General features: G+C 45.7%; 1 protein-coding gene across 5 annotated transcripts in view; it reads left to right on the forward strand.

Annotated features, from left to right (window-relative positions):
* TMEM94 (transmembrane protein 94) overlaps positions 1-26,922 on the forward strand; it is a 50,533-nt gene that overhangs the window by 17,679 nt on the left and 5,932 nt on the right. For 2 of the 5 annotated variants that reach the window (XM_042032530.1, XM_042032529.1), the window contains 25 exons: positions 1,840-1,959; positions 2,644-2,771; positions 3,352-3,488; positions 4,130-4,326; positions 4,938-5,089; positions 5,378-5,480; positions 5,782-5,868; positions 6,397-6,513; positions 10,235-10,291; positions 12,126-12,230; positions 12,843-13,007; positions 13,244-13,453; positions 13,621-13,936; positions 14,661-14,834; positions 18,077-18,179; positions 19,350-19,567; positions 20,773-20,954; positions 21,155-21,293; positions 21,918-22,033; positions 22,882-22,981; positions 24,390-24,498; positions 25,043-25,232; positions 25,759-25,836; positions 26,223-26,308; positions 26,762-26,843. In XM_042032530.1, coding sequence (XP_041888464.1) covers positions 1,840-1,959; positions 2,644-2,771; positions 3,352-3,488; positions 4,130-4,326; positions 4,938-5,089; positions 5,378-5,480; positions 5,782-5,868; positions 6,397-6,513; positions 10,235-10,291; positions 12,126-12,230; positions 12,843-13,007; positions 13,244-13,453; positions 13,621-13,936; positions 14,661-14,834; positions 18,077-18,179; positions 19,350-19,567; positions 20,773-20,954; positions 21,155-21,293; positions 21,918-22,033; positions 22,882-22,981; positions 24,390-24,498; positions 25,043-25,232; positions 25,759-25,836; positions 26,223-26,308; positions 26,762-26,843 — 3,471 coding nt within the window. Of the gene's footprint in view, positions 1-478; positions 660-1,839; positions 1,960-2,643; positions 2,772-3,351; positions 3,489-4,129; positions 4,327-4,937; positions 5,090-5,377; positions 5,481-5,781; positions 5,869-6,396; positions 6,514-10,234; positions 10,292-12,125; positions 12,231-12,842; positions 13,008-13,243; positions 13,454-13,620; positions 13,937-14,660; positions 14,835-18,076; positions 18,180-19,349; positions 19,568-20,772; positions 20,955-21,154; positions 21,294-21,917; positions 22,034-22,881; positions 22,982-24,389; positions 24,499-25,042; positions 25,233-25,758; positions 25,837-26,222; positions 26,309-26,761; positions 26,844-26,922 lie in introns of those variants that run through there. The other 3 variants (XM_042032531.1, XM_042032532.1, XM_042032533.1) reach the window with 3 other exon arrangements.

The following is a 26,922-nucleotide window of genomic DNA, read 5'->3' on the forward strand; positions in this document are numbered from 1 at the left end:
TGCTTTCCCCATGTTGGAGAGGATTTATATTTCTGTGGGTGCCTTGCTCTGCCCCAAACAGGCAGCAGCCAGACAAGAGAGAGAAGCCTGATTGTTCCTTGCTTGGTGTTGTTCTCAGACACTGTTGTTTCCAGCACTCCATGGTGCAGCAGCATGGCTGGTGCCAGCTCCACTGCCATCTTCTCCTCTGGGAGTCTTTGAGAGACTCCTACGTTTAGTCCTGTGCTGATGTTACCTGGGCTGCTTCCAAGAACAACACAGAACTGCTTCCTCTATTCCTAAAACTGACACAGAGAATGAGAACTGCAGCAGGATTATTTTTAGTTCTGTAAAAGTGCAGCTAAAGCAGCATTGCTGGACTCTGCCTGGACAGAATTTGCTGTTTCAGGTTGTCCCTGATAGGTGGGGAGAGTGTGTGTGTGTGGTAGATGGTATTTTAAAGAGAATTTTTGTGCTATTCCTCAACACTGCTTTACAGTTTTGGATTGGACCATCAGTGCAAATGAGTCTGAAGTCCAAGATTAGTTTCCAGTAAATGTTCATCACGAAACCATGCAGTTAAGGAACAGGAAGAAAAGATCAGAGCCAAGCTGCACTTGCAGAGCTGGGTGTGTGCAAGCAGCTCCTGAGGAGCAGAACTGCTGCGGTTTGAGAGCATGGTGGGTTTGGCAGGGCTGGGAAGAGCTACAAGAGCAGGAAGAGCTGCAGCTCCTGCCTGAGCTCTGGGCTGTATCACACTGGTGGGGACAGGAGGGACAAACTTCCTGCTGGTTTGCATTCAGTAGTTCTGTATTCTGTGCACAGTATGACACACCTGAACATTTCCAACATGCAGGATACACTATGTGCTGTACATGCTCAATGTGTTTGTATTGAAACATGAAATGCCCATGAGAACTTTTATTTACCAGTTCCCTGCTGCAGCCCTCTCATGGACACCAACGTGCTGTTCCCTGTTGATTTGCTGTCAGTGATATGGTGCCCACAGTACCTCACTGCAATCTGTGATTTGAAAGAAAGGAAAGTGCTCATGCTCCTGACCCAGAAAGGCGAGTGTTTACCCCACTTTGTTGTTATCAGCATCTTATGGTGGTGTTTTCCATATGACACACTCCTGGGATGTGTCCTTTGGGACTGCTGCCTCTTTACTGAGTGCTGAGGGAGAGGTGCTGTGAACTCTGTGCTTCCTGCAAGTCCAGATATCTCTCTTGCAGCTCAGCACTTAAAACTCCGGTGTTTGCTCTTGTAAAAGGAGGAGTTGATGGCGGGGTCATGTCTGGTCCTGAACTGACCCACAGCCTAGCACTTAAATCTGGGAGCTTCTGCATCAAAGTAGCCAAAGAGGCCTGGCTCACAAATAAAAATCTGTAGTGGGCAGCTGTGGAAATTGGACCACTCTTGTTTTGAATTGCTGATATTCTACTACTTAGTTGTTAGTATTGTTAGCAAATTCATCCTGTATCATTAAAATTCTACCATAACTGTGTTCTGTTCTCTCTACAAGCTGACACCAGTTCAAGCCTGCCTAACCTCTGTTTGTATTGTCCTCAGCCTCTACCGATTAGATCTTGTTTCACAGAAATTACTTAGTATTGTTCTTTGATAAAGTATTTATCAGCACAGTCAGGACTGGTTTGTTTACCTGATACTGTCTAAGTGCTCTAATTCCAGCCAGCAGTCTAAAGTTCACAGGAGGGAAGATGATTTCAGGAAAACGGAGAATCAGGCTGCTGCTGCTGAGTACAGGGCATTCACCGTCAGCTGCTCTGTCAGCCACCAGGAGAAAGCCTAAAAGGAAAATAGGGAAGCACTAACCAGTTTATTTTTCTGGCACCTCAGGATGAGATGACCTCAAGTTTGGGCCTTACCACAAAGAAAGCCCTCACGATCCTGAGAGACCAATTGTCAGCACTGCTGGAGGGGCATCAGAAGGAACGGAAAAAAGGGACTTCGTGGAAGGTGAGGCACCAAACAGCACAAGTTGGGCACTCGGTCTCCCCTTCTCAAAGTAAAGATGAGGGTTAAACAGAAGTTGGCTGTGTTCCCCTCCAGAGTGCAGCTGCAGAGTGTCCAGGTGTAGAACTGCTAAAGTCCTTGGGAACAAAGCAAGGAATCTGTCTAAGGGTGTGCTTCTGTCAGCACTTCTCTCCTGGATGCCAGAGTTTTGGGAAGATGCCTCTTGCCATGTGAAGGATCTAAGGACTTCAAGAGCCACCAAGGGCAGTGAGCTTAGAGGGTCCATCACAGGTGGAGATAAAGAGCTGTGAAGCTTAACAGTCTCCCCTTGTCCACCGTGTTTGCCTGGCGTGTGTGTTGAATACAAAGTGCCAGTGTTTATGCACAGTGCTTAAAAGTGTTCCTTGGTTGGTCAGTGACAATGGGACAGCCTGGCACAGAAGCCTTTTCATTCTTCCAATCAAGAGAAAAGCAGAGTGTTCACTCAGACTCACCAGCTGAGCATCCACTGGTGCTGTAGGATTCACACAATGGATCTGGGATGCTCTGTGTCATGTTCAGGGGTTTGGCAAAGTTCTGTTCTCCCTGGAGCACCAGCTGCTGCCTTCACCCTTTCTCACTCTGCTTTTCCAAACGTCTGGCTCTGTGTTCCATGAGTGCTGACTGTCTGCTGCTCTCCCTTTGCAGGAGGTGTGGAGGAGCAGTTTTCTGTACCATGGTAACCGCTGCTCCTGTTTCCACTGGCCTGGTGCGTCTCTGATGCTGCTGGCAGTGCTGTTGCTGCTGTGCTGCTATGGGAGCCAGCCACAGGGGAGGTGAGCAAAGCTTCCTGTGCTGCTTAACTGAAGCAAGCTGCTAGTTTTGTATCATCTTAGTACTGTATATGGTTGACGTAAGTGTTGTCCCTCATTCTGTCTGGATGTCTTGATATCAGCATACTCACACTGGTAATTCCCTATCAATCCCTTCCACAGAACTTCAGCCAGCTTAATTTTGCTTCTAATAGACCCAGGGAGTGTCCTATGGAGAGACTGAGGGGTTTTTTTTCTACAGCATTCCTAGATCTTTAAAACTCCTAGGGCATTATAATAGTTAGGAAGTATTTTGAAACCAGAGAATTTAGTGGCTGATGAGAGAAGTTACTGTGCCATACATGCCTTGACCGTATTTGTAAAGTATTTCTTAATTGAGATGGGTCCTTTCAGACCTCTCTGGTGTCATTATCCTAAAGAAGAAGTGTGATCATGCATTTCTTTTTGAGCCATAAATCTGTGAGATGTGGGAATAAACAACCAGGCAGTTGTGTGTTTATCTCTGTGGGTGTCTGGCAGTGTATTCTGCTCGTTTACTCAAACCTCATCTGCTTTCTGCTTCCTCCTGTTTTGCTGTGTGAAGCCAAGGTGCTGAGATAGTCAATGCACTGGCACTCTTCCTCCTGCTCCTCTTGGATCTCCTCATGATCGGGCGTCAAGAGAGGCTGAAGTGCAGAGAGGTGGAGAGGAGGCTTCAAACCATCGTTGATAAGATAAACGGTGAGGTCGCCTTCATCTGTCCCGTTTGCACTTTGTTTTCCTCCCATTGAATCTTTCCCCAAACCTGATCACATGCATTCCTAATTAAGCTTGCTAACCTTCCCCTGTGTTGCACGGAAACAGGCTGTGGGAAGTGTGTTCTCCTCATGCCTGTCCTGTAAAATAATTATTTTGAGCTGTCATGTGGCCATGTGCTTCCAAGCTGTGTGCTACCAGGTGGGCGTCTGTTATGGCTGTGCTTTGGAGTAATTCGAATCCTAACATCCTTATAAAAATATCTGCCTTGAGCAGATGATGGGGGGAGAACACATGGGGTTGTACCACAACACAGAGCAGAAGGAAATAAATTGCTGTGCATGAGCATCGTCTCAACGGGCGCTTTGGGACCTGAGGGGGCAGTTCATTCCAGTGGGGCAGTTTCAAGGACAGCCTTTAGCTTTTCTGTTGTACAGGGTTTTAATTGACTGTTTAGTTGCCAATACTGGGTGGAGAAAGAAGGGAAAAGCCATCACAGAGGAAGAGAGAGATGATAAAAGATCATGGGAATGGGCTGAGCTTAGCACTGGGGGACCTATAGCCCACTGCAGGATGTAAAATCCAGAATTGCTGCCACTTCATTCTTTCACACTTTGTGCTTTCAGATACACTTGGCAAAGAGGTGAAATGGTCAGATTCCATGTACCCTGACCTTCACATGCCTTATGCCCCATCCTGGTCCCTTCACTGGGCCTACAGGGATGGGCATCTTGTCAACCTGCCCGTGAGCCTCTTGGTAGAAGGAGATGTTGTTGCTTTGAGGCCAGGCCAGGAGTCATTTGCTTCTCTGAGAGGGATTAAGGTAACTTGCTTGTCTAATTTCCCTGGCCTGTAACAATATATTTCCCAGGTTTTTCTTGGTAATACTCTTAATTCCCAGAGTACAGGTTATGGGAGTATTTGGTTTCTTCTGACCTTGAAAATAGCTTGAAATTCCAGTTCAGTCAAGGATGGCTCATAGTTAGCCAGGCTGCATCTTCTCCATGAACTCCCAAACCCACTGGACAGGAGACACTAATGTTATACAAAAGCACTGTGTTTCCTCCTCTCCCAGGTCAAGGGGAAAATGTAATGTGCTGCTAAATATAAGTGGAGTGAATCTATCCAGTAGGATAATATGACATACAAACCCCATCCGTTATCCTGCTTTTTATGTGCAGAAATAAAGTTTGTCTGCTTTGACCTTCTCCTTACTACTGATTTATTATAAAAGAAGGTAATATAAAATACCTGGGGTAGAAGTAAATTAACTAATCACTTACAAGATCTATACAAAGATTTTACTGTTTGAAGAAGGTTGGAAAAAGTTTAAAGCTTGAAATGTACCTTTGGTGGGTTTGATTTCACTCCAAATGCCAATTCTCATGAAATAACCGGATGTGCTTGAACACAAGCCTCTGACCTTTTCTCTAGGATGATGAGCACATAGTTCTGGAGCCTGGAGATCTATTTCCACCCTTCTCACCCCCGCCCTCCCCAAGGGGAGAAGTGAAGAAGGGACCTCAGAACCCTCAGCTCTATCGTCTCTTCCGTGTGTTGAAGACCCCAATAATTGATAATGTCAGGTGGGTTAAATGCAGGGCACAGTGCCTGCCCAGCTGTCTATGTCCTTGTTGGTGCCTTCCTGTTAAGCAGGTGAGGGGTCCTGAGGAGTTTGCTTGACAACACTGAAAATGTACCATGGCAAGTGCCACACTCTTATTGTGGATGTTGGCTTCTCTTTTGACAGCCATCCCTCATAGCATAGGCTGAGCACAGTGTTCTAATCAGGTCTGCTAGGAGGTTTATATCCAAGGAAAGTGAAGGGTTAGGGTCTTAGTTGCTGAAATTTCAAGCTGTTTTCTGTTTTTTAGGTGGTGCCTGGAAATGGCTCTGTCACGGCCTGTGACAGCCCTGGATAATGAGAGGTTCACTGTACAGTCAGTGATGCTGAAATATGCCGTCCCTATCGTGCTGGTGGGTCTCATTCCAAGCCTTTGTCCTTGAGAATAGCCATGTGTTGTCAATAAAGGTGAAAAATTTGCTGCCATCAACAGGAAGTTGTGGCCAGGCTCACTCATGCAGCTGACTCTGTGTGTACCTTGGGCAGTTCAGAGATGCTGAGCCACGTAGCCGTGAGAGTGGAGGGAGGAACTGCAGCAGCAGATCATAAATACATTTTTCATACTTTCCCAGGCCTGAGAATGTTACAAGGCACTGAAAACCCCTTCCATGCAAGTGCAGGTAGTCAGGTGACAGTGTCATCTCTGAATTGCAGGCTGGATTCCTGATAACCAACGCCGTGCGCTTCATTTTCCAAGCTCCTGGAATTGCTTCCTGGCAGTACACTCTTCTTCAGCTGCAGGTAAAGGAGAGCTCTGAGCTTCACTACACCTCCTCCCCAGAGCACCACCAAGATGGATTCCCTCCCTCAGTGACCTAATTCATCCTGTGACAGCATCCTATGGCAGCATCCTGGATCTGGAAGCATGCTGGGTCCAGGAGCATTCAGTGGAGGAGGACAACAGAACTTCCCTGGCCATTCCTTATAGACTTCCCTTTAAGTGTTTTGCTCTCTCATTTGCCATGTATGTGATTATCTGTATCTATTTATCTATATCTATATATATGATATCCTTTGCCTTTAAACTCATTAGAGTTTTACACCAAATTCAGCAGGAAAAACAGCTGCAAGTTGGTGTGATTGATTCCTGGCCTCCTTCAGTGAACCCCCCTAAGGTGTGCACTGTTTGGCACTGCTTCCAGTCCCCTTCCTTCCTGCCCTGGCCTTTTATCCTTATCCTTTCACTGTGGTGGAAAAGATGTCACGTGGGAGATTCTGCTTCTTGTTGTCTCTCTGTGCTTGTTGGTGATCACAGATTGTTTTTTTCAGGTGAATGGTGTCTTACCCATCCTTCCATTGCTCTTTCCTGTCTTGTGGATTCTTGCTACAGCCTTTGGAGAAGCCAGAGTCTTGGCCCAGATGAGCAAGGCCTCATCCACCTCACTGGTAGGTTTCTCCCACATTGCAGAGACAAGGGCAGGAGATGAAAAGGCTCTGTGAAGTGACCACACTGAATTTAGCAGATGTGTCTTCATAATTATAAAACCTTGTTATATCTTTGTCCCAGCTGTTCCCTCTCCCTGGAGTACAACATTACTTCTTGAACAGATGCTTTAATTTTTTCAACCTCTCTACGGATATCCCAAGGTGATAGGAAGCTCTTGTGATTCCATAAAACTCTTCAAGACATGTGCTTTCTGTCAGATAAATATCATTTGTCACAGGGGTCAACAGGGAGATAAATGCCCTGTGGTGGCTATATCTGGGCAACGCGTAGCCACTGAGAAGGAATGTGATACATCATATCCTCTGCAGTGTTCTGTGGGCTGAACAGTCCTTTCCTGAGACTCTGGGGCTTTGTTTGCAGGCATGGCCTTTGAGTAGGTCAGGGAGTAAGAGCAGTTTCTGGTGGTTGTGCTGGTTTGGGGAGTGGAGTTTGGTGGTCTGATGGGGTGTGATCCTGAGTTGGATGCACTGTGAGGTGTCCCTTCTTCTGTCCTGGTGGCAGTGCTGATGAGATGCACTGAGCTATGTTTGTCTTCTGTGCTGATTTCTGTTACTTGGACAGAGTTTCTCCCTCCTCCTTGTCCTTCCTTGGCCTCTGTGGCCCTGGATCTGTGTTTTCTATTTTCCCTCTAGTTGTACATGACTAAGCTGCCTGTGTCCTGGGAGGAAGGACACGTTACATCCCATCGTAGCATTTGCACCTTTAGAATCTCTTCTCAGTGTTTTCTCCACTTTGCCTTTCCTACCCATTCTCAGCATCACTTGGTTTGTACTTTTGAAGCCTCCCTCTTTCCCTTCACAATTTGCTATTCAGCTGGGAAAAGCCAGAGCTCCTTGGCCTCCTTGCTTCATCATTCTCAACATTCCCATTTGCCCTGTCACTCATACTTGCACCTTCCTTTTGTTCTTTCCTCTCTTCTCATTTTTCTTGTCCAGGCAACCCTGTCTCTCCAGCCAGCTCTTTCTGTGGCATCTCAGACATGATCCTCCATCCTTGCTGCTGCAGAACAGCTGTTGTGATGTGCCTTGGTCACTCACCCCCTGACCAGGGCAGTCACTTGGCCTCTCTATTTCCCTCCTTCCTTCTCTCTTCTCTGTTCAAAATGTAGCAGGTAAGACCCTTTTCCTCTCCAATCACTTGGCCTACTTGGTGGCGACTTGGCCACTTCTCCACCTTCTTCCCCTTCCTATCATGTTCAAGCTGATGGATTCCCAATTTTTCAAGGCTGGAGGTGACCTTTGTGCCTGGTTGAAAGGACACAAACCAGTGCCCCCCTAAACAAGCCCCTGCCTCAAGCTGCATTACTACAGTTGGACTGCAGCAACATTCCTTTTAGAAAGGAATTTGCTGTCGGTTTGAAAACATGTACTGCCTTTCATAGGTTGTCTCAGTAACTATTTACCTTCACTGTTAAAAATGGGTATTCTGCATTAGTGGGAATTTTTGCAGTATCTGATTTCCAGCCTTTGGAACATTTACATCTTTTGTCTCCTAGATTTAAGAGCAAAGAGCACGTCAATCAAAATTCTGGTCTGTTGTGACTACTCACATTCCCTTTTACCATCTCTGGTTAACAGTTTAAGCACCTTGAGGCACTATAAACATATTTTCCAAACCTCTAATCTTTCTCTTGGTGTTCCTCTTAGCTTTCTCCACTGTTTCAGGATTGCTGTAGGGTTATGAATCTCAAAACCCACAAAATATTCCAGTAATAGCTGTGCTTTTGATAAATTTCAGAATAATTTGGACTTTCTGCTCTGTGTTCCCTTGTTTGTGCAACAAAGGATCCCATTAGATCTTTTAGCCACTGCTTTAAAAGGCCAGGCTTTATTCAGCTGATAGTCTGCAGTTACTGCTTTCTGAGAGTCCTCGTCCTGTAACTCCAGCCTTCATTTTTGCACCTAAATACACAGCCTTAGATTTGTGCCTGTTCAGATACATGTTTTTGCATATTGCCCAAGCAATCCATATTGTTCTGTGACAGTGGTCTTTTCTCTTTACATTGCACTCTGCCCCAAACTTTGTGTCGTTTACAGTCTCTATCAGTAATGTGTTGTTTTTAGTTGCTATTAACAAAATACCCAGATTTGTCCCTGCTTGAGCTAGTATCACATTATTGCAAATAATTTCTGTTTCTGTTCAATTTAGAGATAGTCTATTTCTAATATATCTACTATGGGCCCGATTTCTTTGGTATTTTTGTTAGAAAACCACTCAAACATTTAGAATCAAGTCAAATTACCAAATGGTCTATGTCAAAAGCAGTACTTTTATCAGTCAAATCTGTAATTTTGTCAAAAAAGATATCACAATAATTTGAGGAGATTTGCTGCTCATATAGTTGTGGTGTTTGGCACTGGTTGTATTATTCCACTTCTTTTCTTTTAATTGAGTCTCATATTAGCCACTCTGTTATTCTGTCTGAAATCAAAGTCTGTCTGGGGTCCTGTGGTAATTTGGATGGTTCTCCTTCCCTTTTTGGGCATTGGCACCACTTCCATTTGAACTGGGACTTAATCCATAGTTCAAGCCTTGTGCAAAATCAGCAGTAACAGTCATTGTCCAGACCTGCTAATTTAAACATATTTACTTTCAGTAGCTGGTGTTGGAATGGAAAATATTTCATAGTTATCATATGGTATGATTTTATCACTGAGTAAGGAATAGCAATATTTATTTAACATGTCTGCCTTGCCTACAATGTCATTTGTAATTTCACCGTCTTTAACAAGCAGTGGTCTGGTTTTAATTACCTACTGGTATACTTTTCGTTATTTTTTATGTTAATTTTTACTTCTGTTTTCACTTTCACTCAAAACTGGTCTCTTACTTTTACTATGGGATTGTTGCTTTTTAAAATTGTAACAAAATATTCTTAACCAGTTCCTAATCATCCTTTGTAGTTCTCAGTTTAAATGATTTCTGACAGATTTCTCTTGCCTTTTTTTGGCTTTGTTAAACTGATCCTTTTTGAAGTGCCAGATATATGCATTATTATTTGGGCTATAGTTTTATTTACATATAAATGTAATTGCCATGTTCACTTATGGTTATGAATAGACTTAAATTTAAACTTTTTCAGAATTACACCTAGTGTGGAATGTCTTTGTGCTGGATGCAAAACTTACGAGTTAGTGAATTTCTCAGTGTAATTCCACAAGCACCGTTGTAGTGCCCTGCTGTAATTTCTTTTCATTTGCTATCCACATCCCATTTGTATCACCTCACTCCTCTGTGTCCATTGTGTTCCAGGCACCTGCTTTTCCAACCCCTCTTCCAGCTCCCTTTCTGTAACTGACCCATATAAGTTAAAATCAGATCACTCAATCCTGGCTTTTTCTGACTAAAAATAGCCACACAGAAAGAGCCTCCTCTGGGTCTAATTGCTATTATTTTCTCTGTAGACATTTAGGTAATGACTGTGTGTTCCTCTGTGATGTACAGCACCAAGCACTTTGCCTGTGCTTCACAAGTAGATGAAGACAGAGTCCATTAAAGGCTTAATTGCTTTGTTGAGTTATCGGTCTGCCTTGGTACAGTGATTGCCACAGAGCAGGACTCCTGCTTTCTCCTCCCTGAAGGCACATCCTGAGGGAAGGATGTTCCTCCTGGCACATTTCTGAGCACAATTATAGTAACTGGTCTCTTCTCTTGCTGCAGCTTGCTAAGTTTTCAGAGGACACTCTCAGCAGCTACACAGAGATGGTATCTTCTCAGGTACTATTATTATGAATTGTTTTCCTCCATCTTCACTGCAGAACTTCATGATATCCTTTCCCTTCCTCTCTGATCTCCTGCTTGTTGCTAGACCCTTTTTACTTGTGTCAATTGTCCGTTGTCACTCATTTGTTGCTTTAATTTGATGTGCATGCAGGTTGCATGTCTTCCCCCTCCACCTCCCCATGTAAATACTGCTCTGCTGACCAGAGATTGAGGTGACCTCGATACCGAGTCCAGTTGTGTTTTTATGAATATTGCAAGTGGTTTGAAATCAATGTTTTCTGTCCTGAACACAGTACCTCTTTCAAGGCCTGTTCCAGAAGTAAAATAAACTTTTTATGATGTGTGTCTGAAAGAAGGGAAGTATTTTGCTTGCAGCAGAAAAACCTTGTTCAAGCCAAAACTAAAACCCAGAGGGAATGGTGGTCAGCACTGAGACCAAACTGCAGAGGGGACCATGGAATGTTCAGGCTTTTTAAAAAGTCTGATCCTGTTCCATGGGCTCCTTATCAGGCTTAAGCACATTACTGGTGCTTCCAAAGCTGGGGCAATTAAACATTCAGGAGCCCTTTTTCTGGGGAAGGAACTGCTCCGGCCACTCTATAAATTGCATCATCCAGATTAAACAGGTGGGTAGAGGAAAGATACTTCTCTGTCTAATCTGGCATCAAGATTCCCCTTTCCATAAGGAGGCAGATGCACTCCAGGAGTGATTAAAAATCCCTAGATTTTATAAGAGTCAGTTCCTGTTTCCTTGCTCCCAGTCGCTCAGAGGAATGCACATGGGTGCACACACACCTGTTTCCTTTGCTGAATGTTTTGTTGCCTTTCTTTGCCAGTTCATCGTTTAGCTGAGATGTTTTTCAGGTACTAAATAGGAGTGATTTCAGCTGACCTACCCTGTTGAGAAGATCTGTTTCTTTTCTTTTGTAACATTTTTGCTTAGGAGAACCTGGTTTAAATAAGAGCTTTTTTTTCTTGGTGATAGCTCCGGATTGTTTTGCATTTGAGCTTACTGCTGTACTAATCATTAGGATCCAGAGAACATGATTTGAGGAGCTTTGGGGGAAGTGCTCTGCAGTGACAGTATTCCAGAATAACAGCTAAAAAGTGGTAAAATAACACAGTAATTCAATCCTGGTTTTGCTGGCTTTAGGATTGCACAGAGGAAAACATGCAGCTCTGGTGCTTGGATTGATTGCTGCCATCCAGACTCCCTCTGAAACATGTTTGTGTGGAAAATGAAGGGTGCCAACTGGATATTTTAATTTTGCAAAATATCCCCTTCTTTCTGTTTCATTACAATACCTTTGTAATGATGGAGTAGTCAGGGCACCTTGGCTTTATTTCCAACATTGTCACTGCCTCAGTAACTAAGCTTGGGCAAGTCACCTCACCACAGGGACCCCATCCTTTACCTGATTTGCAACGTGGTGGTGGGAAACCAAAGGCCTCAAACTCCATAATCCGAGGGGTTGAATTACTTCAGGAAAAAAACACTAAGAGGTGACAACTGATTCACTCAAAATGAGCTCACTTCAGAATTTCTTTCTCTGTTTTTGGATAGACAGAGGTAGTTTCAGTGAATTCTCAGTTCAACAATCAGACTGACTGTTAGCAATCAGTGGAAAGGGGAAGAAATGCTTTTCCCTTGAGAACACCAGCACTGTATCAGGTAACAGGTTCCCACAGAGGCTGATGTCTATCTTACAGTGTATCCCTGTGTTGAAAGTGGAAGCAGGTAATGTCATACTCCCTTTTTTCCTTCTCTCCCTTCATCTTCCAATGAATGGGTATCTAATTGGCTGATGTCCTCTGCTTCCCTCGTCAGGAAATGATACGCTGTATCTGGAGCCACTTCCTCTGTGTTCTAAAAGGCAAATCCCCAACTCTGAGCTTCACTTCCAGCTTGCTCCACAGTCTGGGATCTGTCACTGTGAGTATTGCTGGGTTGTCAGAAAGAGGAGCCCTGTGAGGATGCTTCATTTCCATCGTTCATGTCGTCCTTCCCCGAGCACAGACTGTTTGCAGTCAGTTCACTGTGTTGGAATTAGAAACCCTTCAGGCTCCTGTCTTTGTAGAAGAGTTTATAACTGTCCAGTCATGTCCAAGCACATTTACAGGCTAAAACAATGGTTTGAGATACTCTGTGACATCTGACAGGATGTCTGTATTTTCCAGCTCTGGTTCTGGTCAAATTGCCCTCTTGATTCCTGTGCAAGAATCAGCTGGTTTGGGTCCTGGTACGGTAGTAGCTGGTGAAATAGGTTGAGTAGTTGCTTCCTTCCCTTGGTCTTCATGCCTAGTTTGTAATATGCTGAAGTAAAATTGGTGTTAAACAACCCATCAGTCTTGTTAGAGCAAGGAATTCTTGGATTTCTTGGAGTGTTATTAGGTGCAGTTTTTTAAGAGAGAAAGTTGATGAAGGAGAGACTTGTCTATCCTCCCATGTGTTTAATGAAGTAATGATATTTACAACTAAGCATGAACATTGAGACATGTCTTCACTAAGATTTTGCTTTCTTGGGGGTGTTGTGGGATGTTCTAGGTGCTCTGCTGTGTAGACAAGCAGGGGATTCTTTCCTGGCCAAACCCCAGCCCAGAGACTGTTCTGTTCTTCAGTGGGAAGGTGGAACCACCTCATGACAGCCACGAAGATCTGACTGATGAGCTCTCCACACGGTCCTTCTGCCATCCTGAGATGGAAGATGAGGTGAGTGATCCATAATCCATAATGTAGTGTGTTGGCTGCAATCATAGTTTGACTGACACACAATGTGATATTATAGAGGGGCCTTGTAGAGAAGTCCTGTGCCATAATTCTTTGCTTAAAAGATGAGGAAGCAGGAAGGATCCTTTTCTACAGGAGTCCTAAAGCAGCGGGTGAATCAGCAGTGCCTTGTGTTCAACCACTGAATCACCACCCTTCGCTCTGTTGGTCTCCCACAGCCCCATGAAAGAGATGCTTTGCTCTCTGGCCCCTTGGCAGACACAGTGCACATGGCCAATGAACAAGAGAGGAACAACTGGTCTGGTGATGCTCCAAAGGCTCCTGAAGCCTCTGCCCACCGAAAGCCAAACAGCAGAAGCAAACATCCCTCTGGATCTAACGTGAGCTTTAGCAAGGACACGGAGGGTGGAGAGGAGGAACATACTCAGGTAAGACATACTGGAGGGGCACACAAGTAGGCTTTTGTGAAGCTGTAACACCGACTCAAACACACAGAGTACCCCCTTTTGGGCAATTTAGCTGGGATCCCTGCAGGATTCTAGGCTCAAGCTGTATTCATTGTAACCAATTAGAATTTCTCTGCCTGTTGGACCAGGTTGTTGGGGACAGCGAGGTGTTGGCTTGTGAGGCTGAAGACTTTGTGTGTGACTACCACCTGGAGATGCTCAGCCTGTCCCAAGACCAGCAGAACCCCTCCTGCATCCAGTTTGATGACTCCAACTGGCACATGCACCTGAATTCCCTCAAGCCTCTGGGCCTGAACGTGCTGCTCAACCTGTGCAACGCCGGCGTGACCGAGCGGCTGTGCCGCTTCTCCGACCACCTCTGCAACATCGCCCTGCAGGAGACTCACAATGCTGTGCTGCCTGTCCACGTGCCCTGGGGCCTCTGTGAGCTTGCCAGGCTGATAGGTGAGGAGGAACTGGATGAGCAGACACAGAGAAATCAGAGCTGTCAATAGACACTTAATCCTTAGAGAGCACAAGAATATTTCCCCAGTCCTGTTTGCTGAGGAGGTGGAAATTCAGAGCTGACTCTGTTGTTGTTTGGTTGCCAAAAGAGTTTATTAAAGAGATGGCTTTTGGCAAGTTCTGACGTTGTCAGCGCTACCCAAGGAGCAAATGTCATCAAGCACAGTGCCAGCCAGCCCTGGCTCGGCTTCGTATTCTTCTGGTGTGAGTCTGCCAGTCTCATCAGGAGACAAAAATACCTGCTAATGAACAGATACCTGTCCTGTCTTTACAGTAGGGCTTTACAAGGAGTTTGGGGATAAATGGTGTACCTCAGCTATAGATGGGAAAATGGAGTCATAGGGGATGTAAGAGGTTAGAGGTAACACTAGGATTAAAACCTGGAAACTTGAACTCATTTCTGTGCCTGTCCTGCAATGTCACAGTTACTCTCTTCAGTGAACAAGAGCATGGACACTGTAATGACTAATCTAGTCCTTTTGAGTGTTTTTCATCCTAGATCTTGAGCCATATTTACGTGATGCACAATGAGCACAGCTCACCTGCCAGTTGCTGGGGAGGTGTCAGAATGAGCACAAAGTGGGTGGCACAGAAGCAGGAGAAGGGACTTTTCTTTTGCATTGATTAGAGCCTAATTTTCCTCCTTCTTGTGTTCATGTTTCAGGTTTCACACCAGGTGCTAAAGATCTTTTCAAGCAGGAGAACTATTTGGCTTTGTACCGCTTGCCGAGTGATGAGATGGTTAAGGAAACCATCCTGGGGAAGCTTTCATCCATCACCAAGAGGAGACCACCCCTGAGCCACATGATTAACCTGTTTGTGAAGGACACCACTACCAGTAAGGCTGCCTCTTTCTTTGGGTACCCACTTGGCACAGGGGAAGCTTTTCCTTAGATAACCCAGAAAATGTCATGCTGGAAGAGCCTGGAGTCCCTGTGGGTGATGGCCCTGCTCTGCCCATGGCCAGTGCAGATATGATTAGCAAACCTCAGTGAATCATCTGTGGTATACTGAGAGGGAGAATTCTTCCCAGCCTTGACTCACTCCAGAAACATAAATAATTAAAAAAATTATCTTAGATAGCACATAGTAGACCTGTTTTCTGGGACCAAATGGCAGTGCAGAGCATGGTATGGGTTTATTGAGCTTTTAATAGACTTTATGATGGTAGTGCAACTAATACTGCACAGGGTTGAATATCACTCTGGGTTTTAGTTAATAATGCTCATGGTTCTGATAAATCATAAACTATTATCTTTATGAGTTGTCTGCACATTACATTGCACACTCCTATATTGCATAATAATAAGAAATCACAAAACTCCCATGCAAACTCACAGTCACCATAAATACAACACCTGAAGCCATGCAGACTTCTCTACTCTTTCTACTCCTTCCTACTCCCGTAGGAATGGGCTAGGATGGAAATGATGTACAGCTGGTTGAGGTCTTAAAGCACCTCAGAAAGGTTTAACAGCTTGCTTGTCAGAGCTCTTAGTCTCTTTGTAATTCCTTAAATTGTCTGAACTTGGCTCTCTGGAGTTGACATATGTTCAATATTGAATCTGAAATAGATCATTGTGCTGGCCAGAGTTTTACCAGGTTAACTGTCTTCTCTCACCCACTTCTTAAATTTTTATGTTTCTCTGGGAAGGAGCTTTTTCATTTGTTCTGATTGCTGCTATTTTGCCTTCATAAGCAGGAATTATTTTGATGCTGAGATTTTTAGTGTAGAGGAAAAACCTTTAATGTTGCCTCATTTCAACTCCTTATCCTCACTTTTAAACAGTTTAGGTTAGAGCCTGGAGCTCAGACGGATATGTGTGACCTGGATTATGCTGTCTAGAGTAAATTCTAAGAGGAGTTTTGCCAGTTGGGTTTAGTTAACTGTTGCAACACCTCTCACAAGGGGTCTTATCCCTTGAAACTTCCTAAAATGTTGCCATTTTAGAATCAGAAATACTGGATTGTGCAGGTAACATTGGGTGAAGTCAAATGGCTCTGTTTATGCAGAAGTCAGACCGGATGAACATAACTTACCTCTCTCCACACATTATTCGTGACTAAATCTTTGAATCCTCCCACTCCCATGACACGCTGCAGTCAAAGGGAGATACATAATAAATTCTACAGCTGTAGCAGAAATAGGAGGCAGCTTATCTGTATGTTCCCTTACTATTCCATTGAAATATGTGTCCCACCATCTGGCAGTGTTCATCCCAGATCCATAGTAACCACATGGAAATGAGGGGCTCACCGGCATCTTCCACGAATTAGAACGGCTCGATACCATCTCTGTCTTCCTTTGCTGGAGCTGCACTGCTCCCTTCCTTTTGCTCTGTCTCACTGGCACAGCTGGAGCAGTTTGGTTCTTCCCAACGAGTCCCAGCAGCCATCAATGCCTGGTCATACTCCCTGCCCTGTTGATTATTTTTTCCCCTTTTGCCAGAGAAATTCTGGCCTGAGAGTTCATGATTTGGGAAGGGAAAGGGCTGAGCTCATTTTACTGGCAAAGACAGCTCAGTGAACTCCTTGCAGTTTGTAATGTCTGCAGCCACTGCCACTTTCCCCTTAGCAGGGCTGTGGTGTGAGATTCTGGTGGGAATGAATGGGAAATGGGTTGCAGTTGCTGTCAGGCACGAATGTCAGTACATCTATGCATGTGGTCATTGCAAGCTCTTGCTCTGTGTCCAGGACATAGGTTTTACATGGATAAACATCCCTTGTTCCTTCTTTCCTAGCAAGGACTGTCTGACCTTAGGAGCAAGGTGGGAAGGATTAGGTGTTTATACAATAAAATTAACCAGAGCTCTGCACAATTGCTCCTTTGTGTCCCTGAGACAGGCTCCTTCTTTCACACACAGCTCTTATTCCTCTTGGAGGTTTGTTATGCTGATAAACTTGGCTTGTGATGACTATTTATAGCTAAAGCAGAGAGCTGCTATGTTTTGGAAAATCCTCCAGTGTTCCTGAAGGTCCCTGCCTGGTTTGTGTTGAGGGGATATTCTTGGCTCTGGATCTCACCAGCCAGTGTGAGCATTAGCAGTCAGCAACAATGCCTGCAAAGAAGCCTTTGGGCTCATTTTTCTTGGCAGTAGTTTTTTTTTTTGGTTTTTTTTTTCATTAGCTCAGCTTTGAAGCTGTTGGGGGCAAAGTCACAGAGCAGCTGGATGAGGGAAGGGAGACTCTACGTGCAGGAAATGTTAATGGGTCAATACAAATGAGAAGGAGCAGGAGGTGTGGAGGGGAGGCAGCCCCACATCCCTGAACTTGTGTCCTGTGCCTGGGACCTGCATCAGTGATGTCACACACCTCTGAGACAAACCTTTTAACACCTCTGTCTACAAGAGGGAATAAGAGATTTTGAGTCTGTATTAAAAACTGAAAGAGGGGGAGAAAGAAAAACAGGACGAGCTGTGGTGTCCATTGATTTTCAGTTCTTCCCTAAAGACAACATGAGTTACTTTTGTAGAGTCTGTTATGTTGAACTTTTGACCCATCCTGATTTAACACATTTTCAGGGTGAAAATGTGAAACAGGCTGTTATGTGGCAGGTCACACTGTCAAATTATCTTCTGCTACTTGAATGAAAAGTATTCAAGAATAGCTCTTACCCTTCGGTTCCACGTCTGGCCTAAAACTGAATGTACTTTGCAGCGTAGGCAGACTTTGATCCCCGGCTCATCACTGGTATTTGTACTTTCATGACAAGAGGCACAAAGGAATTTCTCTTCTTCTGCTCTGTGGGATGCAGGAGCAAGATATTATCCCACCTTTATAGGAGCAGGATTGATACACAGGGTAAGGGGAGAATAGGAAGGGACTACATGGCTCGCATTTTATCACAGCCTTGTTTGAATCCACAGTTAGACAATGGGCAGCTGCAGGTGCATCATCAATCCTGAATACTTTCTTGGTGGAGACTGAAGACTTTCAGCAGAGGAAAAGGGGATATCTGGAATGCATCAAAGCATTTTGTGGGAACACTCATGTTTTAACAAATAAGGGAGCAGTTGGTGTGATATCCCCTTCCTGGGAGCTGTATGTGTGATGCTGACTCATTGTTCTCCTACACTTCAGGCACTGAGCAGATGTTTTCTCATGGGACAGCTGACATCATCCTTGAGGCCTGCACTGACTTTTGGGATGGTACCGATATCTACCCCCTCTCTGGCTCTGACAGGTGGGCAGCTTTCTCATTTGGGGCATTCAGGAGCTGCAGATGAAATGCAGAGGGAACCTGGTCACTCTGTTAAAATTCTTTTTGTGATGCTTGTTAAGCTTTTTAAGAGCTTCAAGTAGGTTATGAACAGGAGCCATCTCTGCTTGTAATTAATTGTTATCATAGCAATGTAAGAGATTAGACAGCAACAAGCACTCAGTTGGACTGTAAGAGCAAGCCACTTCATACTGTATCTGTTGGGATATTGTCCTCTTGTAAGTGGGTTCTGACTGTACTGTGTAGTAGGACTGAATTATAATCAGGTCATGCTGGTGGCAGAGAATTTTTGTTGTTTTTCAAGAAAAATGTGTTGTCTTACATGAAATGGAAAATGATCAATTGTGCCTGAACCAGTCCACACACTGCATCACACCCTTGGAGTCCTGCTTCAATATCTGACAGTGTGTGCTGTATTTTCATCTACAGGCTGAATTGCTGTTCCTGTTGGCACAGCAGACCAGTAATGTTTGGTTTCACTGACTTTTCACATTGTTCTTCTAAACCTGCTTATCCTCAGGTGTGAAAAAAGTCCCACTGATCTTGTTACAAGCAAATGAAACATCTGATATAAAGTCTAATTTGTTACCTTTGTGAATTCAACTTAGAGAAGGAACCTTACCTTATTTCAGTGACTCAGTATTGACTAAATACAGCTCCTGGGACCCAGAGTCAGAAGGGGGATAGGAGAAAAATCTGCTACTGCAGCTATCTCTGCCATAGATCCTGTTGTCAGAGTTGTCAGTTCCCTCCTTGGTGTTTATCTCCCTACATATACATTATGTCTGATGAATTAAGCTGCTTCTGTCATGCAGTGAACTTCCTTTCAGTCATCTGGCAGCCATATAGAGCATATTATATTAATAAGTGTATTCAAAGAGCTCCATGTTCATACCCATCAATCTGATGAGCAAACAGAAATATTCACCACTGCCCCTGTTGGAATATGTGTTCTTGTTGCCCTGCAGTGCCTGCAGCTTGGAGAATGCAGAAACAGTAGGGAAAGGCTTCTTCAGACTTCCTATCCACTCTTTGAGGAAGACATTTTTCCAGATACATGGAACTACAGCATACATTGTCAGAAACACGGCACATTTTTGCTAACTTTGCCTGTTTTTTCTCTCTTCCACATAGGAAGAAGGTGCTGGATTTCTACCAGCGAGCCTGTCTGTCGGGATACTGCTCTGCCTTTGCATACAAGCCAATGCACTGTGCCTTGTCCTCCCAGCTCAATGGCAAGTGCATAGAGCTGGTGCAGGTGCCGGGGCAGAGCGCGATCTTCACGTGCTGCGACCTCCCCGGGACCACTCCCATCAAACAGAGCAGCCGGAGGAACAGCTGGAGCTCGGATGGTATGTGTGTCTTCAGTCCTGGCTGTAACCAGATCTGCTGCTGGCCCAGGGGCTGGATCAGATCAGTCTAGAGCTGTAAGAACGTTGTTATTCAGAGTAGCAGATGGAAATTTGGAAGGAAGGGTTTCTGAAGTAGATGCGTTTTCAGAGGAAATAATGGTGTGGCAGCTGGTAGGGGTATTTCTAGTTAAGTTATTGAAGCTTGCAGAGAAATTCTCCTTGTGGGAAGTCTGTTTCTAAAGTGGGCTACTGAGAGTCAAGACTTCTGGGTGTTTCAGTACTTGATTTACTATTTGTCTGATTTTATGGAAATCACATGTGATGGGCTTTTCAAAGGAATGAAATTTGTGGTGCTATGCCACTATTATCCCTTGGTGGATTTTATTGCTGTAGTGAAGGAACTGTTTCCACTAGTGTGCTGTACATGTCCTTCAGAACAGCAGTGGAAACTGAGAAAGAAGCACGTACCATTACATAAATCCAGGAGGCTCTTTGGAAAACCAGTCTTAACCTCTTTCTGCCTTGGTCTCCCATCCTGTAAAATGTGACTAGCGGGGTTTCCAGCAGCTGGGGACAGTTGTGACTGTTTTCAGAACACTTTTGAGTCCCACCTGTGGCAAGCCTTGCAACTGTGTGAAGTGTTTTATTATTTTGTCCTTCATGCTGCATCCAGCCCCCATTCACCACAGGCTGATGTGGTGATGGTGAAGGAACCCTGTGAAAGAGCCTTTGGAGGCTCTTTGGAAGTGTCTGCAGGGAACATGATTCAATTCCTTTGCATCAGCCCCTCGTGCTCTGATGCCACTGTGCCTCAGCTAGACTCACCATGTTGTTTAGGCACAGTAGGATGTGTTTAAAATGCACATGTGAACATTATGCAGCACACATCCTTGACCTTTCTACCCAAATTCCTTGTGACTGATCCCTGCCTTTTATCTTTTTCCTTTCCACGCTTGCTGTTTCCCACTTGTGTTCTTGGTCTTGTGTGTGGGGATGTTCTGAAACCGCTGCTGTGACTGGGTATGCTGGGACAAATGGATGTCTCTTCATCTTTCCTCCTGTATTTGTGTTCCTGCATGTTTCTGTGTCTGGATACCATGTCCTTGGGTGTCACCTTGGTGGCCTCCCTACCTCGTGTCCTTTGTCTGGTGCACACGTGGCCCCTCTTGTGTCAATGTGATTGCGTGTTGTTTGCATGCCTGAAGAAGGGATTGGGGAAGTGATGGAGAAGGAAGACTGTATCCAGGCTCTGAGTGGACAGATCTTCATGGGAATGGTCTCATCTCAGTATCAGGCCCGCCTTGACATTGTCCGCCTCATTGATGGATTGGTCAATGCCTGCATTCGTTTTGTCTACTTCTCCCTGGAAGATGAGCTCAAAAGCAAGGTAAGCTGTCTTTGCTGAACCCCCTGACCTTGCATGGCCCCTCGTTGTCTGACTGGAGAGTTTAGCTCCAGTGCAATCTAAGGTTAATCTGATTCAGCCCACTAATGAGTCCAGAAGGTACCTGTGCTCCAGTATGGCATCAGTCTGCAGTGCTCTGGCCTGGGCAGCCACCTTAAAACCCTTTGTCTGCTCACCCACAGGTGTTTGCTGAGAAAATGGGTCTGGAGACTGGCTGGAATTGCCACATATCCTTAACACCCAATGGTGATGTGCCTGGCTCAGAGATCCCCCCCTCCAGCCCCAGCCATGCTGGCTCTCTGCATGATGACCTCCACCAGGGTGAGAACTGTGCCTTGGCCACTCTGAATGCCATGTGTTTCCTGGGTGGTTCTTTTAAACCCATTCATAGGTTGCCGTGTCCACACCTGACACGTGATCCATCAGAGCTTTGAGCACAAAACTGGATGGGCCTCAGGTGCATGTGTGTGTAAGCGACAGCACTTTACATTTATAGCCTTTTCAGCCAGCCAGTACCAAGTTTTTGGAAACAGACATCCTTTTGTGCACCAGCTGCCATGAATTTAGGTCCTCAAGAGTGCTTCTGGTTCTTGCTGGGACCCTGGTCAATCCAGTGAAGGTCCCTTGCCTGTGCATTACTCTTTTTTTTCTTACTTCAGCTGGGATTTCTTTATTCTCTTCCCCTAGAAGGACAGCAGAACAGATAAAGTATCATGTCTCAAAAGAGCAGAGACTAGGCTCCCATATCTACCTCTGAACAGATTAGTCATCTAAAAATACTGCATTTTAGATGACTGAGTGGGAGATCTGAGTGTTGCTAACCCAGAAAATCAGGCCTCACGTTTCCTGGCTTCTGCAGCGCCACGTGCATGTCCCACGTGGGTGGCACAGGGGTGGCAGAGGCAGGTTTGTGATTATTGTTTATGCTGCTTCTCTCTGCTCCAGTTTCTCGAGATGATGTGGAGGGGCTTCTTCTGATGGAAGAGGAAGGGCACTCGGATCTCATCAGCTTTCAGCCAACAGACAGTGATATCCCCAGCTTCCTGGAGGACTGCAACAGGGTGAGGGCCCCTTTCCCTGTACACCTTGTACTGTTGTCATGGTCAGGAGTGTCACCTCATTAATCCCAGAGGGAATTCCTCTTCGAAGCAGATTCACTGGTTTGTGTTGGGTCTCCTGATTTCGCTCACTCTCTTCCAGCTTGGTTATTTAGAGCCTGGGAAATCTGGGGTTCTCTTAGTTAGTTTCTTTTGCTGAAGAGCTCTTTGCTTTGGAGAACTGGAGGCTACTACACATGGGGTAACCTTGAGAGCTGCATCTCAGTTCCTCTGGGTCCCATGGGCTGGGCAGGGTGTGGGAACATCCCCACTTTCCATGCAGACAGAAGAAACACTGTCCTCCAGCTGTGACCCACAGACTGGTGCTTCCCAGTGGTGAGAGTGTGAGACCTGTGTTCCTGCTTTATAAAGACCTCACACATGGTCAGCAGAGATTACAGGAATATCAGAGATACAGATTAAAAAAAAAATCTATTAGGCCTGGTTTTAGAAGGCAAGAACCCTTCTTGCATTGCTGCAGGTTGATGTGGCTGCAATTGAAATAGATCCAGTTGCTGGGAGACAGCAGATGTGTCTGACTAGACTCTCCACACAGGCAAGAAGTCCTTAGAAATCCTTGAGCACAGGTTTGTCTCACTGACCTTACAAACCCTGAGGGCAAGCACAGGCAGCTTGGCAGGTCAACGTAGAACTTTATCAGAAAACTTTTGACAATGGCTCAGGAAAGCCAGTTCTGTCTGCAGGAACATGTATTTGCATAATTCTAGGAATCATCATTCTCATTTCAGCAGTTCCCTCTGAAATGCCTCTCCCTCACACTCCCTGCCTTATCTGTCCTTTCTCTTTTTCAGGCCAAACTTCCCCGGGGAATCCACCAGGTGAGACCTCACCTGCAGAACATTGACAACGTGCCTTTGCTGGTGCCCCTGTTCACAGACTGCACCCCAGAGAGTAAGTGGCCTTTCCTGCTCCTGTCCATTAATTCCTTCCCCAGCTTCTTGGTCTGGCTTATCCAAGAGTAGACATGGGTGAAGGGAAGGGGATACATTCCAGAAATCTAGGTCATATTGATATTAATTACCCTCTGTTGCTACCTGTGGGGAACCAGGTGTTAACTTAATTTTAGTGCAGCTGTTGCCCAGCTACTGAATTGGGCTGAGAACCACTCCTTTCAATTTGCATTCGTAAGAGACACAAAAGTAAACATCCAAAATGCTACTGCCCTTCATTAAATAAGTGTTATCAGTGTACCAGGAGACTTTGATCTCTGCTCACAACTGTTATATAACTCGGAAATCACCTCCCAGAAGAATTTTCCTTTGGCAGTTGCTGTTAACACCTTCTGCTGCTTTGCAGGTTTTGATTGCAAAAAACAGAAAGGACAAAATTTCTCCCTCTCTCTCTCTCTCTCTGAGGTATTATTTTATCTAAGAAAGGGGCTGAGTGCTCAGCAGGCTAATACCTGCCAAGTCTCCAGTAAAAGTGTGAAGCATCATTATGATTTGGCATTTTAGTACCTCTGGTCACAGTTTGCAGCATCTCAATCACGGTCCAGTCTGCCTTCACACTTAGTGCCCAAATTTCCTCGCTCTCTCTTTGACAGAAGTGGCAGCTCCCCACCTGACCCAACCCATCACTGTGCTGCAGGTCTCTGTGCACCAGGCATTTAGTGAAAGTGTTTACAAGGGAGTCTGCAGAGGGGAGGCTTGGGGATTTTTGTCTGGAGCATTCTAGAAAATCCATGTACACACAGAGAGAGCGCTGTGCATAGAGCTACAGAACTAAAATCAGATCAAACAGCAGCTTTGACTTAGAGGCCCCAGGGATGTTGATAAACATATTGATAAAGGGTAGAGGTGGTGGTGGGTGGGAGAGCAGGAACAGTGGCTGAGTGTGGCACTGCTTTTGGAGTGGTTTGTTACTCTACTCCTTTACACTTGCAGCAACACTAGTGATGTGCTGCTGAGCAGAGTTTGAAACACTATTTATTTTCAGTTTGAATGCTTCAGGTTTATTTCATTTCTGCTGTTTTCTAACAAGACCCTTTGATGCTGAAACTGTTTCATGCACCCAGGTTATACCTACAGCTCTGGTCTGAAAAATGCAAATCTCTGGGTCACAGTTCTCTGAACCACAGCTCAGTTCCTGCAGTGGCAGGTATACAGAGCACCTGGCCTGCAGTTCATTAACTGTCTAATTGTATGCTTTTGCTGTGGATCTCCCTGTACATGACTGGCAAGTATCAGTTGGGGCAGTTTTAAAAGATCTGTTAGTTATCCAGATTGGAAAGGGTGTGGAACACTGCATTTTTGGGTGCATAATGACATAACACACTATTGCTCCTTCTGTCCCTCTGCAGCCATGTGTGAGATGATCAAGATCATGCAGGAGTACGGGGAGGTGACCTGCTGCCTGGGAAGCTCTGCCAACCTTCGGAACAGTTGCCTCTTCCTGCAAAGTGATATCAGGTGGGACAGGGTCTATTCATCCTCCAACTGCCTTTGCCTTGATCTTAGCAAGTACCCAGCCATGGGTCACACCACATCTGTGCATTGTGCAGGGAGATGCTCACAATTGCTCTGCCCATTTTTAGCTGCTTTTGTCTTCATAATGGAGATTTGGGGGTATTGGATGGGATGACTGCTTAGGGCCCTTGACACACAGAGGTATTTCCATGTCTGAAAGGAAGGTAACTCTCTTGCATGCTGGACTGTTGTGCCCCAAGTGGATTACAGATGCTTCCCATTGGGTGAAAGAGTGGAAACACCCCTCTCAATCAGCCAGTATGTTGACCTTGTGCCACAAACCCAAATATGTTCGTTATTTCTCTGTGGATAACTGAAAGTCTAGGGAGATTGATCCTAAATTCATGTCATAGCTCAGGCTTCTCTGCCTGAGCAAGGTGTACAGAGCATGGCACAGCACAGTGTGACCTTCCAAGCTGGACTGCAGTGAGACAGTTTCTCCTCTGGGATGAGGCCTTTCACCAACACCCCTGTGTTGTCCTTGCAGCATAGCCCTGGACCCTCTCTACCCATCCCGCTGCTCCTGGGAGACCTTTGGCTATGCCACCAGCACCACCCTGACCAATGGCTCAGAGGAGCTCACCCCGCTGCAGCTCTCAGGGCAGCTCAACAGCCTGCCCTGCTCCATGTCCTTCCGCCAGGAGGAGAGCACCAGCATCATCAGGCTCATAGAGCAGGTGAGCCAAGCAAGCCCCTCTCCCCTCTGCAAGGAGCACAGCCAGGAGCTCCCGCAAGCATTCTGCTTGAGGTGCCCACAGTGCTGCTAGCAGGAGCTTTGCTTGTGTCTCCTGGCCTTTGTTTAGGAAGAACAACAGGGAAAGTCTTCCTGCCTGGCCCTCCTAGTCCAAGGTGTAGTGGATGGTTTGGGAATAGTGCCTTGTGGCAACAGAACATGAATATTGTTCATCTGGATGAAGTATAATCTTGCAGAGATCCCTAGCCAGACAACAATGCAGTGTTAGGGAGAAGTGTAACCCCAGAAAAACCAAGAGCTTAAACAAACTTACCCCTTGGCTAAATTCTACCTTTCCTTCAGAACCTCTCCATGTAGGCAAGAGACCTTCCCTTTTTGCTTTCATTGTGTCCAGATCTTCTCCCCTCCCACTTCCCCTCAGGCCACATGTTCTGCCCCTGCCTGCCAATAACTGCTCTTGGCTGGCAGCTGCTCCCAGCAGGGCTCTGAGGGCTTGTGCTTCCTTCCAGGCCAGGCATGCAACGTATGGGATCCGCAAGTGTTTCCTCTTCCTGCTGCAGTGCCAGCTGACCTTGGTTGTCATTCAGGTGAGTCCTGGCCTGGCTGGGGACAGTGTTTAACTCAGAGCACAGGAGGGCTCACGTGGATTTGGTTGGCTGCAGTGGGGCAGCCTCGAGAGAAGAACGTGGCCTTCAGTCAGGTTTACACAGCGCATTTGGGGAAGTTACAGATGGATGTGATCTCAGCCTGCACTGCCTCTGCTCCCTGACCCTCCTACATTTACTTTCAAACACTTTTTCCCTGGAGACAAGCATCCCCTGCAGCTCCTGCCATGGGAACATATGGAGGGGCTGTGCAGTGGCAGTCCAGTTACTAGCTCATCCCAGTGTTTTGGGGGAAGACAGCAGCATTTTGGGTAACAAGTGTGTCCTAGCACTGCTCATGCTCTTCACTCTGGGTTGTTTCTGTCCAGTTCCTTTCCTGCCTGGTGCAGCTGCCACCCATCCTCAGTACCACAGACATCGTGTGGCTCTCCTGTTTCTGCTACCCACTGCTCAGGTGAGTCTGTCAGGGTGGAATCTCCTCCCACCCTGCACAGGATGCACAGACCAGTCTCAGCCTCACTGTGTCCATGCTAAAAGAAAGCTGACCACCCGCAGCATGCTAAGAAGGCTGCAAGGATTATTCCAAGCACCTGCTTTGACAAGGTGCTTGGAAACAGTGACAGGAGCTGCTGTGTTAACCCTTGCCTTGTGTGATGGAGAGTCTGGGGTGTCAGGTGGAGGTCAGGGTACCACAGGTGGTTTTGTCTCCCTCATATATTTGGAGGTCACTTCTCTCTCTGTCTGCACCTGCCATGAATAACACTCTTTACAACATATGTAAAGATAAGTGCCAATGCTTCAAGCAGTCGGAGTAGGTTATTTGGGTTCAAATGTTAGACACAGATAAAAGCACAATATCTCTGGTGCCTGAACACGTTACTGAGACACTTAACTTGCCTTTCTCCAGTATCTCGCTCCTGGGCAAGCCTCCCCACAGCTCCATCATGACCATGGCAACAGGAAAAAACTTGACTTCCATCCCCAAGAAGGTAGGTGGCCCCTCAGATTTAAATTGTCCACGCATTTTTCTCTTCTGTTTTGTCCCAGTGTCTATGCATAGCTGAGGCC

This window comes from Corvus kubaryi, unplaced genomic scaffold, assembly GCF_017639235.1.
Source record: "Corvus kubaryi isolate FWS band 111438036 unplaced genomic scaffold, C.kubaryi_AGA036_p1.0 37353, whole genome shotgun sequence".
NCBI lineage: Eukaryota > Metazoa > Chordata > Aves > Passeriformes > Corvidae > Corvus > Corvus kubaryi.